At 35.7% G+C, this 21141-nt stretch overlaps 1 protein-coding gene across 10 annotated transcripts in view; it reads right to left on the reverse strand.

The window, feature by feature from the left end:
• Positions 1 to 4664: 4664 nt before the first annotated feature.
• The window catches only part of enc (R3H domain containing protein encore), a 702629-nt gene continuing 686152 nt past the window's right edge, over positions 4665 to 21141 (reverse strand). For all 10 annotated transcript variants that reach the window (XM_090373011.1, XM_090373031.1, XM_090373022.1 and 7 more), the window contains one exon: positions 4665 to 5149. In XM_090373011.1, coding sequence (XP_090229137.1) covers positions 4866 to 5149 — 284 coding nt within the window. In that variant the 3' untranslated portion in view covers positions 4665 to 4865. The remainder of the gene's footprint in view (positions 5150 to 21141) is intronic.

Below are 21141 nucleotides of genomic sequence, written 5' to 3' on the forward strand. Positions count from 1 at the left end.
TCTATTGGTCTTTGTCTCCCCCCCCCCAAGCTAGCAGTTTTCCGACCCACCTAACACTGCCTCGATAGCATCAGCAAATATTCTTGCACCCTTTCTATTTAAGTGTATCCCATCCCTGTAGAAGCAATCTCTCCTGTTAACAAGTACAGTCCAGGCTGAAAAAAATTCTACCCCTTGAGCCTTGCACAATCTTTCCAGGGCCGAATTGATCGACAAGGTTCTCATCATATACTCCCTCCTATCGTGTCTGGGCAGAATTGCAGACACTTTCAAATTCAACCCTAATTCTCGGCTTTTGTTCAACAGTGACCTGTACTTGTTAAGTAATTCTGCCGGTCTCCTACTCTTAATATTATTAGTGCCAGCGTGTACAACTATATCACCTTTTGTGCCCTTAAAAGATGATATTCGCTCTACAACGTCATCAACCTTTGCCCCTGGCAGACATACCCTGGTCCTGTTCCACCTATCTTTTTTACAAAGCATGTTCCCCGTTTCCCTGACAATAGAGTCAACAACTACTAGTTCCTTCGGGACTAGTAGTTGTTGGTGACTAGTAGTTGTTAGTGAGGGGGAAGGATGGTCCTCTCACCAAAAAGGCTTAAGTTCTGCAAATTGTAGCATCCAGAGACTAGGCACCTGCGAGGTTATCTGATTGATGAATGGGTTGAGCAAGATAAATTTTGATGGGATTTTTCATCCTGCTCAGATTACGAACCTGAGAAGGGGCATAAATTCAAACTGAGGAAAGACAGTTGTAGAATAGATGTACTGAAATTTGCCTTTAGCCAGTGAGTAGTTGATTGGTGGAACAAACTTCCATCTGCTGTTGTGTAAGTTGATAGCTTAAATAAATTCAAGGAAGAACTGGACAACAAAACATTTAGAGGGAATGAACGTGTGTGAAATGTTTTTTTTTTGGCTGATGCTACATAAGCTTGCTTTCTTGCATCTCATTCCACTACTACTACCTAAATTCACAAAGAAACATCAAGAAATGTAGATAAACAATATTTTTAAAAAAATTATTACACAGCGTAATTTGTCATTTATTCTGTGTATGTCTGTTCTTTGGAGCAACTGTTCCCTGTATGCATTTCCTGAAAATTATAATGTACATAAAATTCAGTTATACTTTTCAATAAATCTACTAACTTCTCACACTTGTGGTAGCTACCTAAATGATTTTAAAAGTAAAATTCTAGTATGTAATACATATTCTTGTTAGAAGTTAAATGAAAATAAAAGACACTGCCACACCACATGTAAATTTGTTTTAAGATGAGTTTATTGAAGTAGTACCACATCAATCTACACTTAATTTAGTGTTCGCTAAATTTCAAGGTTCTGCTGAAAACTCATCTTCATGTCTGTGAACAGATATATAGTCCTCTCAGGAGAAGGCACTTGAGGTGATCAACGTTGCTCTGGCAGTGGACTGGTTCATTACATTGATAGGTTCTGAGAAGTTAAAACATTCTAATGATGTTTTTATTTCTCATGGATGTGTACAAAAGGTTTGAGCTGGGTTTCATTTGACACTGTGCCATTATTTCTTTCTCACTTTTGTAAGCACTGATTATTATTATTATTATTTTATTAATGTACCATCTTATCTGGTTATGAAAATAAAATCAATGAAATAAGCAAAAATTTTATCAAGTTACAAAAATTAAATAAATAAAAACTAAAGAAATGAATTAAGCTATTGAAAAAAAAAAAAAAAAAAAAAAAAACCCTTAAAAGTAATAAAAATTAACTGAATGCAATTAACAAATATTTATCAACTTACATTTAATAAACTACTGTACTGCAACTACTTTCAGAATCACTACTGTATTCTCCAAAATCAATAATCAGAATCACTACTGTATTCTCCAAAATCAATAACTAATCTTTTGATTTCATTTTCCACAACTGACGTCCCAGCAGTTGTTTTCAAACCTTATAATATGGTTACAATACTTTAATCATTCACTTTCATTTCCAAATGTCTCAAATAATAAATTATTCAGCATTGTCAAGCTGATGTCTCCTGTCATGTATCTTTCCCATATGAGATGTTTTGTAGATGCATAAACATATTCTATCGTGTTTTAATTACAATGATAAGAAGGCCATTACTTTCCATCAAAATATCCACTTTGTAGCTGGGGCATTTTCTGAAATTAATCATATAAACTGGCTTTCATAAGTTAGCACTCTTAAAGAATGTTCCTAATTTTCCAACCATGATAACATTGTCTCCTTGGTTGTATATTTTTATGGCATGAAATCATGAAGTTTAGTATGGTAGGGAGCATTACGGAGACAAATGACAAAATTCAATGAAATATCTGGCAGACGGTTTTCCTTCATCTACTTTTCAAAGTTTCATAGTTCATTTGCTCATGGTAATCAACAGTGGTGAATCCAGCTTTATAAATTCATAAAGCATTAGGAACAAGTTTAGAAGAACTGGCATAGATGACTATTAGATGATCATTTGCATTTACTTGAGTGCTAATTCAGTCAATATTTTTTCATTTCACATATAAAACAGTATCTCTACATATGGGCTTTTCCATTTGTTGCGACACTTTTTCCAATGAAAAATGATAGAAAGCATGATAGGGTCTCATTCTTCCACTGAATATTTATTTTCTTTAATATGGGTAACAGTTCTGACACAGATGGAACTATACTCTTTGAAATATAAGAATATTTCAGCGTTACAGAATGACACACTTGTCAAAATTGTCTAAAACAATATGATCTGCCAGCCCTTGACATTTAGCTAGTGGTGGGGCTTCTTTGCAACTACTGTGGGACAGATATTTCTGACTCTACTCAGTGAACTGTTCTAAGACTTACACCTGTAGCTATTGCATCATGCTTTAGAGTATGGTCGACTGGAACTTTAAATGCATTTTCTTAGCTTAATTAATTACTTGTACAGTAATTAATTATTGCACAAGTTCGAGAATGATATGTCTTACCTGTCTTCGAAGCAGACATCTAAGGAACATTATAAAAATTGTGACAAAAGCAAGAAAGATATAGTCATGATCTCATGCTAAAGCAAATAAAAAGCATGATAAATTTTGGAAAGATTACATGTTATCACTACTCTGTGGGATAGATGTCCCTGAGAGAGAGAGAGTAACATATCTTCAAAATTTAACTACCTGCTAGTGAAATGAATCAGTCCATTGCCAAAGCAATGTTAATCACCCCAAGTGCCATCTGAGAGCACTATACGGCCTGCTGGCACTGGAACTAAACACAAAAAAAAGTGGTGTCTTTTATTTTCCTATAAAACTTCTAATAATGGCAAATTATGTATAGTCTTCCCTTTTATACAATATATTCTTATGTAAATTTATTATTTTAAAGGCACCAGGAACTTGTCACTCATATCTGTATATTTGTTTCCAGCATCTCTGTACAAGAGTGTCTTCATGGGTCAATTTGCATGTGAACTTAAAACCCAGATTACCTTACAGGAGAACCCTATCTCCACTGTCTGAGATCAGCTAACTAGAGCCAACTGAAGAGGACTTGAAATTCCTGCAGTTGTCAACAGGAATTGAACCTAAACTCTCCAAACAAGTGGCATTTGGTGACATATGCCAATTAAGCCCCCATGGAGGCATATTCCTGTTAGTCAAAAATGAGTTTTAAAGCAATTTACAGTTACTTTCATTAGTTTTGAAACATATCAGTAAATATGGTGATAATTTCTTAAATGCTGAAAAATTCTTATGTAGGTATGATCACAATAGGCAACAACATTTACTGCATTCTCAGCAAATAAGATATTTATTACCTGTAATTTATATTTAATTATTTTCATAAATTTTATTTATTTTCTTAAATTAGTTTTAAAATTTGAAATATAAATGTTTCATGTATATCAAAAAGATCGGAGAAAAATATGAAACTTGGTTTTATGGTTAATAAAATAAACTGGATGTTATTAATCTTATGGCTAAAAATATCTTACCCACAATATATTCAGTTAGCTTTCATTAAAATTAGCAATACTTCATATTCCTGTGTGATAAGTGGGACTGGTGATCACCCCAAATTTTTGTGCATACTACTTACACTGTTCAATTAAGCCCATTGCTAAGATTCTAAATGTGATTACCATACATCATTAATTTTTGAAAATTAATAAGTAATGAATCAGCTAATTATACCTTGGCACAAATGAACTCTAAAATTAAACTCTTGGCACTGAGGTATTAACTTAATGTCTTTAATCTTTCTAACAATGATTGCAACATCTGACAAACACTGAATGTGGAGTTGGCCATATCAAAACCTGTGAAAACAAAACCAGACTGGCACTACAATATATATTACTTAACAGACCATATAGGTTTTGAAATATTAATTGTTTGATAAAAACTCTAAGTTTTACAACAACAGAAGTAAATTTGTGCAGAACATTGAAAATGATGGAGGCCAACTGTTGTGCACAGCCTGGTGCTTGTTGAAAGACTGAAAGCAGATGTTGCCATCTCTTGAGAGTAATCTGCATTAGAACAAGTACAGATTGAAGTGGTAAAGGGTGGAAGGCAGGTTTGCGTAAAAGGCAGGTTCACTTTATTTTTTCTTTTATATTTATATATATATATATATTTATTTATATATATATATATATATATATATATAACACAAGTTCTTGACATATCCATATTGTGCCCAAGAACTGTTCATTTGAACAATCTTTCTTTTTTAACCTGCTGCTTTGGCATATTCTCACTCATGAAATATTGTGTTTTCCCACGGAACACATGGCACATTTTATAAGAAAGTAGTTTTTAGTTTTATAAAAATAGTCTGTCTGTTAAGGGATTACACTAACCACAAACTCATCATAGATTTTTTGTGGAACTGCTTCTTCCTCGCTGCATAAGAGGTCTTAGCTGAAACTTAGTAGTCTTAATGTTCAGGAGTGCCCCTTGTGCAGCAGTTTCTGATTCAAAAACAGCCAGCACTTGATACTTCGAGCTAACAATGTCACTAGCAGAACCTGTGCTACCTTCAGGTGAAATAAATTGAATTTTGGCCCCTAAACTGGCCACCTGCTCTAAATAACGTTCAACCTCATTACGCTTCATGCCATCAGGAAGGCCTTCTACTTCAAGAACACTATTACCTAGAAAGCAGAATAAAAATACCTAATTAGTAATGCTTAAAACACATTTTGTTTATTTACATTTAATTATAAAACTGTACAAGGTGGCTATAATAACCATCTCTTTGAAGGCCTGTAAATGGGAAATAGCTAATTACATTAGCTATTTTCCATCTACAGAAATTGTAGAATGGACAACAGGTGATGTGGAAAGCAATGATACAAAAAAAAAAAAAAAAAAAAATCTGTAAAGTGTCACCAAGAGAAATAACACAGTGCATTACCCATGTTGAACAGCTATGGAATGCATTTCTTCAGATTGAAAATGGCACTCAAGTCACATTAATGTTTGTCCGAATGTTATGAACTGATGATGTTAACAATATGCTGGGACTGCAGAACCATGCTGACAACTTTTGTTTGCAACACTTCCTTTGGAGTGTTCTCAGCATGTTTTGTTATGTCTGCTAGAATTTAAATGTTCCCTATATTTTGTCCATCAAATAACTTCATAACCAAAATCACATGGACAGAAGCTGGGTGAGCAAGATGGCAAGCAGCTGGAAGAGACCAGAAATTATACAGCCTTTATGAATATTGTCAGGAAATAGTCATATTACTGGGAAAACATGATGGTACTATATCTTGCATGAAATCCAACTTCTAGCTTGAATGTTGGGAATAAATGCTGTTTGAGGAGTATATGAAAAGATAACTATGTTGTCTTTGAAATATACATGTACCATGCTTTAAAAGGATTGAAGCAAATCATTTATCTGAACAATGTAGAAAAGTGAGTATTAGTTCATCTTTTATAATTATAAGTACTCTCCATAATAGTGTGGTACTTTTAGCATATTCAGTATACCTAGAACAGTTACAGGACCATTTCATTAAAGCAGTGGAACTATATTACATAGTTAATGTGCAACAGACTAGGAAAATCTCATTGGCAACATGTGGATGTGATGCTTCCCACATCCAACAATTCTGGAAATGATACTTTTACTCATTTGGAAGCAGCACCCTGTCCATACTCAAAATGTTCCATGACTAATTATCTGTACTGCCTACATCCATCCTAAAGAGGCAATGAAGAGAAAAAGTTTTATTGAATAATATTCAGTTTATATTTACTAGTGTGGCGTGCTTCGAAGAACCTTGTAATAATAATCTCATCAACATCCTTAGAAGAGGCTGTCTGGGAATAAAGACAGGAATAGGAATATTAGTTTGTATGCTGTAGTATACAAACTAGCAGTTTCTCCAAACTTCTTATCAACATGCCTAGCCTGTTTTGTGAAAGAGGATCACATTTTTCACAAAACATGAATACTGCCACTGTTTTCCAGTGGCAGTATTCATGAAGAGCAGTTAAGAAATTGCTACTGTTTAGGCAACAGTTTAATGAACAAAGTGCAATTCATCAATACAAGTCAATTCATGAGTTTGTCATCAGCTGTTCTTATAGCTTTTCTGCAAATTATAAGAGTATAATTTGTATAATTCTTCTATGGAGCACCATTTCCCTTTCCCTGGCAGCAATTTAACAGAACTACCTTTCTGCATTGTCTGAATATTGTCCATCCTAAATTTCAGCTCTGTGCATTTATCCAAAGTTGTGCAGTTATTATAACTACCTTGTTAACATTTAGTTTCATAAACTGTTACTTATTAAAATCAAAGAAAAGGAAATAATTTCTATCAATAACAAATCTAGTCAACTCATGTACGAAATGTTACTGGGAAAATGTTTATTGATAGCTTAAATAAATTCAAGAATGTTGGAGAGCCTTCTCCAACAGCTTAGCCATACAATATCAACTGCTAAACAGCTGATGCTAGCAAAGAAAACTTTCCGATACACCTCATGTCAATTGGCAGCTGTCAATAAAAAGGGTTATGCTTGTTCTGATATGTGGCACAGTGTGGGAAATGACCTATGAAAATGTTTTCTTTGCTAATGTCAACTGTATTCTGGTAGCTCACCACCTATTCCAACAATTGAGCCACTCAAAGAAGGATATAATTGATCAACTCCATGAAATAAAAATTAAAGAAAATTGATGAAGTTATAGTGTTTTTTAAATTTTACTTGAAATATATGCACCAACAAATATTATATAGTGTATTATTTAAGATCTAGGTTTTTATATTACAAGATATAAAATTCATAAAAATAAATATACCAAAAATATTTGTTCATGTTTTTACAAAAGTCATTATAACATTATTTATAATGGAACTTTCAACAGAAAATTGATATAGGAACTGTTTTATTATTATTGTCTTTATTATATTATATTATTATCATAAATAATATCTTCAATGTCAGATGCATCCAATGTACCAATGTTCAATGCACTCGATTTGTCTTTAAATTTTTTGTAATAGCCATGTTTACTGGGAGGAATGTATTTCAATTAAGTCCATCATGTCTTTTCTATTTTCTTTTGTTACAGATCTATCAGAAGGATATAACAAGGGCTGGTCTGTTTTTGAGTATTGATGGTCTACCTGCTTGGGATTTTATAATATTTATTTAATCAAACTCTATATCTTCGTTAAACTTGCATTTGAATTGTATAATTTGTGGCTTTGACCTCTAATTTAATCCAGTGCATATTGAGCCAGTTGACTGATAATCCCGTAATTGTTTTCTTTCTGTTAGTGATGGTTTTGTGGAAAGAAAGTCCTGATGAGTCAACTCAACCACATTAAACGGTTTTTTCTTCTTATATGTTCTGATGATTTTGTACCAATAAGTGGTAGAAAAAATGTTTTGATCCTTATTCGCATGTGATTCAATAATGGCAAAATCTGAATCATTAGGCAAATAACTATGCCCAATTAATAAAAATTTTATTTCAATTGATTCGGCTTTTATCTTTGTACTTTGAACCAGTTTTAATATTTCTATTTTGTTCGGTGCATGAATCCGAGTACATTATTATTATTTTTTTATGATTTTTATATACTCAATTAAGCATGATGAAATTTCTTGGGAACCACACGATCCTTTAGAGTCCGCAAAACATACATACAGCTTACATCTTTCTTTGTTGAAATTGTAGACATATAAATTTCACTTGTGATAAGCCACTAACATAGTAAGTTTGTGGAAAGGCTAAAGTTTTTCTAATTCAAAACTAAATACGTAAATTTCTTCCGATGCTATTCTTCGATCCACGGCCATATGACTACAAGCCAGTTCTGTCTTGCATAAATGTAATTCCTTTTCAATCTCTACCTTCCGGTTTTCATTATCTTCTGCAGAATGAACTTTTTAATTTTTTTTAGGAAAACACAAGTTTGGCATGTGTTCTTGGAAGGTTGCCTAAAATGCAATTGAATTTAGTAGAAAATATGTTGAATAATATTTTTCTTTCACTGGTGTTATTTCTTCTATTTAACACATCATGTGACATAGGTTTCATACCCTTCTTAATATTAAGATCTGGATTCAAATATTGTCACCTAGGATTATGAGCTCTTGTATACTGACTGGTATAAGTCGGAAACAAATTTATATTTTATGACATGTGAGTCATCAATTTTATTGCCTGGAACATGGCGACCTCAGCAATCTTTCAGACATGAAACTTCATCTTTTGAACAACAATTGTATATTTGTCCATCGCTTATCTGATAAACGTCCCTAAAATACTTCTTGCAAACACAAACATCTTGCCTGTTTTGTCGAATATAAAATGAGATTGTGGCTTCCTGGTATTATCTTTGGGACAATGTCTTTATATTATTGCTATCCTAATAGAACTCTGTATCAAAATATTTTTTTTAACTTGACTTTCCAAGTAGTAAAATGCCCTCATGGCTTGTTCTGATCAGGAGTGATATTTTGATTACTTTCCGAGCATACTGACATGGTTTATCTTGAAATTCTTTTGCAGGCATTAAATGTCCATTCCTATTTTTTGAACTGCATACCTTGTAGTCTTTTACGGTTCTGAATATTTTGAGCCCATTTGTCAGGATTCCGGCTCAGTTTCCGTCTAGTATTTGAATGATTTGTCTCGGTAGCTGGGTCATGGGCAATGTTTTCCTTGTTTGAATCAGAAGATGAATCCAAATAAATATGAAAACATTTCCTTGAATTGGAATTTCTGAGTATTGGAGGATCACTATCTGATTCATACTCTGCATGTCACAATAATAATTACTTGCCATCTTTATTTTATGTCCATAAATTTTGTTTCTTTTATAAAAAAAAATTTACTTTTATAATTAATATGATGTTTCTTGTTTAACATTTCACAATAACCCCGATTATGGACAACTGTTGACACCAAACTGTAGTTAATCGAAATGGCTTCTGAAACATATTAACTGTTATTCAGAAGCCATACATGGTTCTGCCATCTTGTGTGAGAAACAGAATTATCAAGGTTAATTGTTTGGTTTTTGAAAAGGTAAGCACTAATCATGCTGTGATACTAAAATTGAGAAAATTACAAAAAGTGGAGTTGATCAGTTTGGCTTCTGAGTGGCTCAATTCTCAATCAATATACTTCCAAAAGTTTCTTTAAAGGATACTGCAAAATTAAAACAAACCCATTAAAATTAACAACAATCACTCTTTAGAGGTACTGCAATGTTACAATTTTAGGCTACATCAGCATTTCAAAGTCTAAGAGTTTTGAACACCAAAATTTATTGGCATCTCGTGACAACAAAATGTCATTTGATGAAATGATGTAATCCCAGCCTTAGTGAACAATGGAGTGACGCTACCTTCTTTCAAGCATACTGAACATACTGTTGTTAATAGTCAAAAAACATTAAAATGGTTTCTACCAAAAACTTCTTTATAGAGAGGTATCATTTCATAATATGGTGGTAAAATAAAATGTAAATTCTTCAAAATTTTTCTGTAGAACTTCATTATAGGGAAGTTACTTAAGGATGGGGATAAGGTGATCATCTCTGTGCAGACATTCTTCTAATCTTCCATAACATGGTGTAGCATCTCCAAAGGAATTATAACTTATCACATGTTAAACAATACAATGTTAACCAATCTAACCCCAGGGTCCTGAGCTGGATATCATCATCCTTCTCTTCCTTGATGATCCCCTTTTACTTTTGACTCTCTCTCTCTCTCTGAGGGTAACTCAGATTTTTTTTTTTTGGCTGGTGCAGCAAAAGCCTCAGGCTTCCTTGCACTAATGGAATTAGTGCCTTCCACAATATGGCTAATAATAATAATAATAATACAGTTAATGTCTTCATTATGATGAATCATAGTTTATTGTTAATCTTCAGCTAATTACTGATATAATTTTTGGCTACATTATTTTCCTCAGAACAGAAGTGAAACTAACAGTTCTGTAGTTATTTGTGTCACCCTTTGATCCCACTTTATGAGTTGGTGATACATTCATATTTATCTCCAGTCTGCAGGGATCTCTCTCAAATCCAAGGATGTGAGGAATCATAATATGACCAAGGGTTTGCCTACTTCCTCCTCTACCTCCCTTAATATAATTGAATAGATAGCATCCAACTCCAGGTGTCTTTTTTTTTAATTTTTAAATTCAACATTTTCTTTTCCTTTCCTCTCAGTTATTACAAAATCATTTAGCTTTCTGTTAAAGTTTGATAAACTTCTGGCATTACCTTCCCCAAAGAATTTCTCACATATGAACGTGGATGCAAAATACTCATTTAGTTTGTCAGCAACCTGAGCAGCAACATCACAGTTGAACTATGAATATCAAGTGGACCATTTTTGATTCATGTCCTTCCTTCTAGCATTTATATAAGTAAAGAAGTCTATACTGTTTTTCTGCATCCTTTGCCAAAGGTATCTCGTAATCTACCTTTGCTTGTCTAAACCCCTTTGTGACTTGATTACTAGCTAGTTTATATCTTCCACGGGCTTCTGTGTCTCTGATAATTTATTTGCATCCCATGCATTACTTTTCTATGTCACGAGTCTCACTGGTTCATCTGACATCCATTTAGGCCTATACCTTGAAGAGTATTTCTTAGATGGTATGAAAAGCCTAGTAGCTTCTATGATTGATACCTTAAACACTTCCCATTTAGAATTTGCTGATGATAACATCATCTGTGGTCCCATTGTATAGAATTTAAAAACTGTCTGATAGCACTAATTCACAAAAGCAAAAACCCTTCCCTTTACCCTCGATGGTAGTTTCATCTTTAAGTAAATTCCAAATGGATACACTGTGATCATTGCCACCTAGCGGTTTCTTTATCTGCAGATTCTGAATGCATGAATAATCGTATTACCATCTATTGGTGCTTATTTAACTTGCTTCCATATAAAACATTCATCCAACAAATCTACAAAAGTCTTGCTAGTCTGTGAGTGATGAACCCACAAGTTCCAGTCAATATTTGTAAATTTAAAATCCTTGATTATAATATATTTTCATTTATTGGCCTACTCTATTTCTCTGTAGAGCAGTTCATTGTACTCATCACAGTCATTAGTTCTATAACATGTCCTACTCTCATTTTTGCTTTCCCAGGGCTTACATCACACTAACTTAAATCGACATTGCACTGGTCAAATGGATGTACTGCCCTACATTTTATGTGCTTCTTAGCTAAGAGCATACCCCCTCGAATCTACACAAATGCATCAGTACATACTAGGGCTTGCATAAAACCTAGAAATTTTAAAACCGAGTTTAACCGAAGTTTACTCTTAAAACCGGTTTTAAAACCGATTTTCTCAGACTTAGGGAAAATAATTAAAAGCTTATAACACAGGTATTTATTTTATCTTGGGTATTTTGTACAAATTGTAATCAAATCTTTTAAACAAAATCTATCACCTCTTATAGTAAAAAAAATAAAAAAATTAAAATTCTCCAAAAAAGTAACCAGCTTGAGATTATACAAAATTACAAATTGTATTCAAATCCTTTGAATAAAAACTATCTTCTGGTATAGTAAACAAAAAAATAATAAGCCCTATAATAATAAATAAATAAAAATAATGTGAAAAAAGACTTGACCTTATTTTTATGTTAAAGAGACCAGTGATCAAAAACACTCTCTCAGATTGGACACTTGTTGGTTTAATGGTCAGCAGTGCTCTATAAACTTTCTCCAGCTTTTCATTTCTACTGCTAGTTGCCTACAAAATTTTAAATTCTTTGCTGATTTCCAGTTCACTCGGATATTTTTAAAAGGCTCTTCAGTTAATCTCTTTATTACACTATCATACTCTTGCATGAGTGTATCTCCAACATCGGAACTAGATGAGTCTTTGTTTTCTTCTAAAAGAACAGTTAGTTTATTTTCAGTTTCTTCATTCAACGCTAAGACTCCTTTGGAATGTTTTGCAAATAATCTCTGATAAATCTCTTCAGCATGCTTTCTCAAAACTTGCTTACTTGGAAAATCACAAGTTCTTGAACCCGAATCTTCTTTCCTAAACTTTTTGGGGTTGTGTAGATAGCTCAGCAAAGCCACAGTTTGGCAATTTCGTCTTGCATTGTAACGCTGCAAAAGGCTTTGGTGAAACTTTAAAGCCAATGGGTTTTCTGCTGTATCGAGCTTAGCAAGCAGAAATTCTATTGAAGACTCTGCTTTAAGTAAGTCTGTATCTTCAGAATCATTTCAACTGGTCGCAAAGTTTCACATAGCAATTCAAGTGTTTTCCAGTCATCGTCAAACAGAGCTTCAGTTGGCAGTACTGCACATAGAGCATTTGGAATGCAATATTTCAATTTCAAAAATCTCTCAATCATATAGAAGATGCTATCCCATCTAGTCTTGCAATTTAATATAAGTTTATATTCTTACCCATTAAATTTTGCTTTAACAAAATTTTGTAATATGTCATTTTTGGTAGGTGATTTTCGAAAAAGCTTGCAAATTTTTCTGACTTTGTTAATAGTTTGTGCAATATTGACCATTGGATTGAAGAAATAATTGAGCTCATCGGTAAAGTCGGTTTGATAAAGCATGCCTTGCTGTCTTTCTTCAACTTCTTCATCATCACTACTTTCTTCATTGTCTTTGGGAGACTCAGAGACTGTGGCACCGTAATTAATTGCTTTTTCATAAAGTACATCTATAACTGACAGATGTATACAATGGGCTATACATTGTTGATGATTAGGCACAATTTGCTTCCCGAACTTAATCATCACTGTTGCTCCATCGGTGGTGCAGGCAACAATATCCTCATCGAAGTTCAAACCAATCCTTCAAGTGTCCATTCACAATTTGCTCAGTTCTTCTGCTATCAAGTGAACCATTAATCTCAATAAGACCTAACGACCAATGATTGTCTTTTGAATACACATTTATATTCATATACCTTTTATTTTGTATAGACGTATATTCGTCCAGAATCAATGAATACCGTGCACCCAAAACCAATGAATTTTTGAAATGCTGAATGAGTTCTTTCTTAGTTTTATAATAATTCAGAACCATATTTTAATTCCATTCACTGAGGCTGGTGGTAATTTATCGTATTTATTTCTCTGAAGGTGAAGGCTTGATTGTATAAACTCACTCTTGGCAATTGAATTAAAATAAAATCCATCTAAAGCAGCTAATTCTGAAATCTCTTCTTCCATAGATTTTTTAACGATAAAGTTTTCTAATGTTCTTACCATTTTTACGGGAGGTTCACTGTTATCTTGTTTAATGTCAATCTGATGCATTTTCTTTAAATGCAACATCAAAGATGATGTAAATCCTCCAGACGACTTCATTATCTTCTGACATTTCGAATATTGTGCTTCATCTTTGTTTTTTTGAGCAAAATAATTCCATACATTTGATTTCATCTTAGACATATTAAGAGTAATAAATATTAATTAGTAGGAATTTATATCACCGACAATTTTAAATAAAAATATTGAAGTTAACAAAGGCACAATACTATGCGTCACTCCCGCAAGCACTGAATGAAGAGTCTAAACGAGGCAAGTTTCAAAATTTTCACGAAAGAAATTTTTTATTTATTTACTCGCAATTTTTTTCCCCCAATTAAATCTATTGCATTTTCAAAATTACATAAAAGCTAAATTTGGTGAAGCTGCTTGTTGGAGAACATTTGATCGCAAATTTAATACGAATAAAGAAGCAAAAAGCTTTCTACGATTGAAATTTGATGCAATATTCAGCGAATCTGTTTCTGGTGGGTTCAATAAGGCACGTTCCATAACTTGCCTGGCGAACAAGATAGATGGAACGGAGAAATGTTGAGCATTTTCTTTTACGCTATCGCTCCGACTCACTCAGTAGTACCCTCATCGTACAACAACCAAACCATGACCAACAGCAATAAAACAAATTCAAGCTGAGAACTGATAATGACGAAGTGTCATGACTGGCGCATTGTGGAACCGACAAGGAAACCTACTCTACTAAGAATAAAGGACACGGCTTACAACCATTTGAATGACCACAACCCTGGACTTGTCAAAGGAACACACCGACCTGGACCGTGCAGTTCGCTGCCACCAAGCCATATTGGCGAACAAAATCGAGCACCTGACTCGATTACTTTAAACCCAAACACAGGCGGGAAGAGGGGAGACACCCTGTCCCCCCTCTCTCCGCCGACCCCCCTTTTCCTTCTGGTGAGGCATGGATATGCCTCACTGACCACCTGGGGACATCTACTCTGTCGCCCCCATACTTCTAACTTTACCCCCCCAGCCTTCTGCCTCTCCTCCCCCACTCTACCTATACACGACGCAAACGCCCTACATCCTAAATTAATCAAATCAAAAATAATTTTCGCCCAGTCTCGGCCTATCTCATGCATTGCCCTGCTCCTGCCGTTTGAATGCATGGACGCTATACGCTGTATGCAAATATTCAAAGTAATTACAACTGCATGGATGTATATATATGTATATCTTCAATTTTTTTTTTTTTTTTTTTAGGACCTAGCCGCCGAAATCTCAGGAAATTAAGCGGCAGGACCTGCCAGAGTAACTTAAGTCAAGTGAGTTCCTGGTCTGCCTCCACGGGGAGAAAGTGGGGCAACATTGGGTCTCAGCAGGGGGTCCGGCGGCTAAATGACCAGATGAACACCGGTACACGACACCACACAAATACAATTCCCACACACTTTTAAATCTCTGGCTCTTCCAGTTAACTGGTTCACCCACAATGTAAACTACGCGGAGTTGGGGGAAACCCCTGGTGCCGTTTGACCCTAAACACACTTTCACTTTCAGTCGTAAATGAATACACCTGCATCGTGCCATGTTACAGGTGGGAAGATAAAAGGTACCCCTCCTAGATTTGGGCCACTTGCCCATGAAATTCGTACCTAAACATAAAATAAAATAAAAAACATGTTTAAAACATAAAGCAGTTGAACGATCCAGACAAACAAACAAACAAAAGAAAATGTGCGTAACAAAAAACTATATTCGAGAGCTAACTAAAAAAATATTCGAATCCGGTTTTAGAAGCTCGGTTTCGGTTTTAACAACTCAATATGAAAACCGGATTTAACTGGTTTATAAAACCGGTTTGCAAGCCCTAGTACATACCTCTCAGACAGGTCAGTCACAGTCACTACTCCATGCTGCTCCGTAATCACAGTCGATACACACAGGATGCCCACAGGGTTCCGCTCTGGGCCCTCTTCTTTGGAATGTCATCCTAGATGGCTTCCTAAATTTCAACCTTGGAAACATCATATTCCAGTCATATGCAGATGATCTTATTCTGATGCTTGCTGAGGACACCCGAGCACAATTAGAGAACTGTGCAAATAAAGCAGTCACTATCCTGCAAAACTGGGCTTACAACAACAAAGTCACAATTTCTTCAACCAAGACATGTTTAATTGTACTCAGGACCCTAGATATTAGGACCCCCCCCAAATCAAAGTCCAGGGAAAAACCGTCAAACTTGCAATGGAATTAAAACATCTGGGAGTCATGCTCGATAAGAATCTATCCTTCACACCACATCTGACATACATCAGGAATAAAATCAGAAACTATTCTGCACTCTTTGCAAGAGTCACCAGTAAGGACTGGGGCTTGAGGAAAAGGACCCTTGCTCTCCTCTATACAACAGTATTCCTGCCAGCCATTTCGTACACCTCCGGAGTCTGGCACCACAAAGTGACCACCGCGGTCAACAGGAAAAAATTTGAGACAATACAAAGATATACTCTGCTTATGATCTGCAGAGCCTGCAGGATGGTCAGTACTCACGCACTGCAGGTCCTTATGGGTGCCCTCCCCTGGACCTGGAGATAGTTCGTGTCGGAATCCTCCACCACCTCACCAAAGGAAAAACATACACCTGCCTGAACTACACGATTGACTTAGCCAATGACCCTAAAATGGAAAAGAAGCAACTCACACTGCATCTCCAATAGACCTGGCAAACTTGCTGGGAAAACTCAGTCAAAGGTGAAATCACTTGGAAATTCGTGCTAACAATTCAGATAGTATATTCAAAATACCCACACTGGCTCTCTCCTGGACTCCTGGTCACATACCTGCTCACCGGACACTGTGCATTCAGACACAAGTTATCAGGCTTCCGACTCAGTTACACTCCTCTCTGCCACTGTGGCCAAACAAAAACATGGGAACACCTCATGTATCACTGCCACATGTATAAAGATTTATGATGCCGGCTCATCACTGAAATTCTATTTCCACTGCAAAACCAGGAACCCTCATCCTGGAAGAACACAGCTACAAAGTGCTAACAAAATTCACTCAGGAATTCTTCAGCAGAAGACAGACCTTCCCTCAGCCGGAACCAATGTAATGAAGAAAATGCAAGTACCCATCAAAGCTGCACATAATCTGAAAAAACGCGTTGACACCACTAAGGACCATCAGAACAAATTAAACCTGCAGGGATCTGGCCTCACAGCAGAAGGACCAAAATAAAATCACAAATGCACACCCAAACAGACTGGACTAAAAACCTCCGATGGGACCCTAACCCATGAACGGCTACAAAATAAATTGGACTTTTGGAAACCTTGGAATGTCCCAGAAATGACATTCCACCGACTGAATAAACTGCAGGACCTGCACACTAGCCTTATTGGGGATCTGAGATATTGGTGCCCTTGCTTGTCCCACTTTTTCTTCCCTTTCCTAGGTGGGGGGGGTGACGGTCCTTCTGTCTTCTCCCCTCCTTGCTACCTACACTTTCCCTTCTAGTGAGAATGCCCCACCAGAAGGGAAATTTAAATTTAATTACAGCCAAATTAGATTCGCCCACAATTTTTGGCCTCTCAATTCTAGCACTACCCACACGCAATCACTTCTTGATATTTTTATTTTTTTTGTCCTAGCCACTGAAATCTCAGGAAATTAGGTGGCAAGACCTGCCAGAGTACTTATTTAAAATATTGGTGTACCTGGTCACCTCCAAGGGGCAAAGTGCGGGCAATGTCGGGCCTCAGCAGAGGCCTGGCAGCTAAATGGCCAGAAGAACAATGGTGCATGACATTACACACTACAATATCAATACACTGTAAGATTTGAAAATCTTACAAAAATAAAATATTTTTTATAAAGACTTTGAAAGTTAGTTTTCCTTTGATTCTTGCCATTAATAGGATAAATGGGTAATATATGCAGTTTCAGAAATAAGAATTATTCTGGTAAGAGGTATAAAAATTAAAAGAGTAGTAGGAACGAAAACAGAGCCATTAGCTTTACTTCCGTTAAGACTGGGAACTGACACTATGACAAACCCAGCAGGGGGTGCGGCGCTACAAAAACAACTTAAGGTTTATGAGGGGTCACACACTGGAAACGTATTCTGAACAACACACACTAGTTTCTAAAAATAGACGCTATGTATCCAGTGTCACAATTTGTGGTTTTTTTTTAGTGCAATAGAGACAAGCTGTTATGAGACAGAAAGAGTTGTTTTGAAGTATTCGGCCGACATCAAAGAACACATGTCAACAGGTTGTAAAGAAAGGGATATAGAGAATCACGTGCTAGTGCTACGGGGCAGGCTGAACTAGGCCTTCCAACAAATGAAAAGAAAGAAAAATGAAAAAGAAAGAGTGATTGGAAGAAAACACTGTGGGAAGGCGTGGAAAACTCCTGGAGAAAATTGTGGATGGATATGGACACAAAAAAGAGAGAGTGGAAAAAGGAAGAGAAGGAGAGGGGAGAATTTTTTGAGCGGTGCTAGTGAAAGGGTGAGTCGGGAGGAGTTGCTTGAAAGATGATGAAGAAATGGCTGACGAAAAAAGTCGAAGTGGGGTTATCAGTAATGTAGTGAGTGAGAAATTAGGAGATGAACGGGAAAGGGGTAGTTAAAGGAAGTTCTGCAAACAGTGAGAATGAGAAAGGAAGATTCCCTTAGAAGACCCAGTCCACGGAGGAAGGCAATAACATCCTGAAATAGTCTTGAAAGGCAAAGTAACAACCCTGGAACAGAAGGTAGCCGTCCTTACAGGCAAAGTAGAGATCCTGAAAGCGGAGTAGCAGTTGCGAACGCCATATGATGATGCCCTGGAAGCTGTAAGATATAGCCCTGGATAGCAGAAGATAGCAGCTCTGGATAAGGATAGGATAGAAGGCCCTTATGAAGACACCTGACCATAGAAATTAAGTAAGTGTAAGTTAATTTGAGAATACTGTAAGTTAACTGCTAGAGAAAGGACTGTAGTGCGATATTTGGGGAATTCAATGATAAGAGAAAGTTATTTTGAAAATACTGTAAGTTAAATACTAGTGAAAGGACTGTAATATGATATGGGGAATTTAATGATAAAGATAAGATTAGATGGGTGAACCAAATAGGAGTAAAATCTACTCTAAGGCAATTATGGTTGGTTTAGGCAGTAATTTGGAATAAGGAGGATAGTAATGTAGATGAGAAAGTGAACGGAAGGAATTGTAGTAAAAATAGAAATATTAAATGTGTGGAGATAAAATTTATGTATATTGCCAACCCTTAAATGTGTGGAGATAAAATTTATGTATATTGCCAACCCTTAAAGGTGTGTTTGAATGTGACATTGTATTTTGGTGATCAAGTTCTGTAACTGACAATGGTTAAAGAAATATATAAGAAAGAGGAATAGGGAATTATAGAATAAATTGGTAGTTATGATGATACATAAAAGTAATATGATCAATGATATATTTAACTTTAATGATAAAAAAAATGTTATTGACACCTATGAGGTATGATTTTGATTGTGTTGTAATAGGAGCAGAAATAAGGTGAGCATATAAAGAGTGTAACTATTTAACCTGTGTATGTGTAATGAGAAAGGTGAGATAAAAAAAAAGTCAAGTCTGTAAAGGAGCCTGTTAGATAGGAAGAGACTGGATATGTTGTAAGTACCTTGGTGTTTAAACAGTGAAATTCTATTCTTAATGAGATTTGTTATGATTTAACTGTAAATATGCATAATAAACTTGTTTTTTTGTATAACATTTGTGTGTGTGTAATTAGCATTAGTAGAGGCATTTGATGCAAGAAAGCAAGCTTATGCAGCATCAGCCAAAAAAAAAAAAAAAAAAAACCACTTCCACTTCACCCCTCTGTTCGTTCAAAATACCTGTCCAGCTGAGCCTTAAACTTATTTAGGCTATCAACCTCCACCACAAGGGATGGAAGTCTGTTCCACCAACCAACCACCCGCTGACTAAAGGCAAAAAATTGTTGTACTGGACACAAGCCTAACCAATGGGAATTAAACATATATAAGAGTTTCTCCCCTATGAACTTAGAATTTTCTGAGAAGTAAAGTCAGATGCGCAAGTGGGGAGATATTATAAAGGGGAGTTGTTTAAATAGGGAAAGTAATATAAATAATATATATATATACAACTTTATAACCCCCCCACAATACGTTTAAATCTCTGGCCTTTAGAGCGTACAATCACACAACAACGTAACCTACATGGAGACGGGGAAAAACCCCTGGTGCCATTTTACCCCAAACACTTTACTCCCCTCCTCCTATCCTGTCTGTTCTTTCTGTAAACATTGTACTCCCCATATTCAAATTATGCATCCCTTATATTTCAGTGACACCACATCTCTGATATCTCAACAGTGTCTGCAATTTGATGCCTTGACCAGCACTTCAAATTCATATGCAAGTATACCTGCACCTGTTCTTACTCCTAGTTACACTAACATAGTTCATGTATTTACTTCTTTCATAATGATTCCTAGCAGTTCTTTAAATCCCCAGCATCCTGCTTTCAAGGCTGCTGCTCATTCTAATAGAAGCAGTGCAAGAATCACTTTCACCTCTGCCAGCTACTACCGCTAATCTATTAGTCTGTGTATCACCCAAACTAGAAATTTTCTGACCCACCTAACACTGCCTTGTTAGCATCAGCAAATATTCTTGCACCCTTTCTATTTAAGTGTATTCCATCCCTGTAGAGGTAGTCTTTCCTATCAACAAGCACAGACCACGCTGAGAAAAATTCTACCCTATTGAACTTTGCACAATCTCTCCAGGACTGAAGCGATTGACAAGGCTGACAATAGAGCCACCGACAACAACTAGCTCCTGTGGGATAAGTGAATTCTGCCTTGCGGATTTCTGCTGTGTTTCCAGAACAAGTGCAAGCTCTGGCAGTGATGTGGGCAACTGAGAGCTTGATAGACCTCAATTTAATTCATCTTGTGCTTTAAACTCTCAAAGACCTGTAACAATGCTGAGTTGGCATCTAATATCCTTACACTCCTTACATTGAGCACTCACAAAGACATTCTCCTTGGCAATATCACGTCCCATTCTTGATAGCTCAAACATCACAAGCAAGCTGTACATTTCATAAGTTTGTGGATCTCTTGTTTTTATCGAATGTAGCAATTAAACCTGTAGCAGATCTGGATTAGTAAACATATAAACATGCTGAAAAGGAAATACCTGAGTGTGAGTGACAAATAAAAACTGTTGCTGATGCTTCAAAATACATATCAAAACAAACGTAACACTGTTTGATTGACAGCTGTTAATCAACATGAGCTGTGGGAAAGTCTTCTCCACCATCACAACTGTTTAG

The sequence above is a fragment of the Mastigoproctus giganteus genome, chromosome 1, assembly GCF_048544385.1.
Source record: "Mastigoproctus giganteus isolate SK-2022 chromosome 1, ASM4854438v1, whole genome shotgun sequence".
NCBI classification, from domain to species: Eukaryota; Metazoa; Arthropoda; class Arachnida; order Uropygi; family Thelyphonidae; genus Mastigoproctus; species Mastigoproctus giganteus.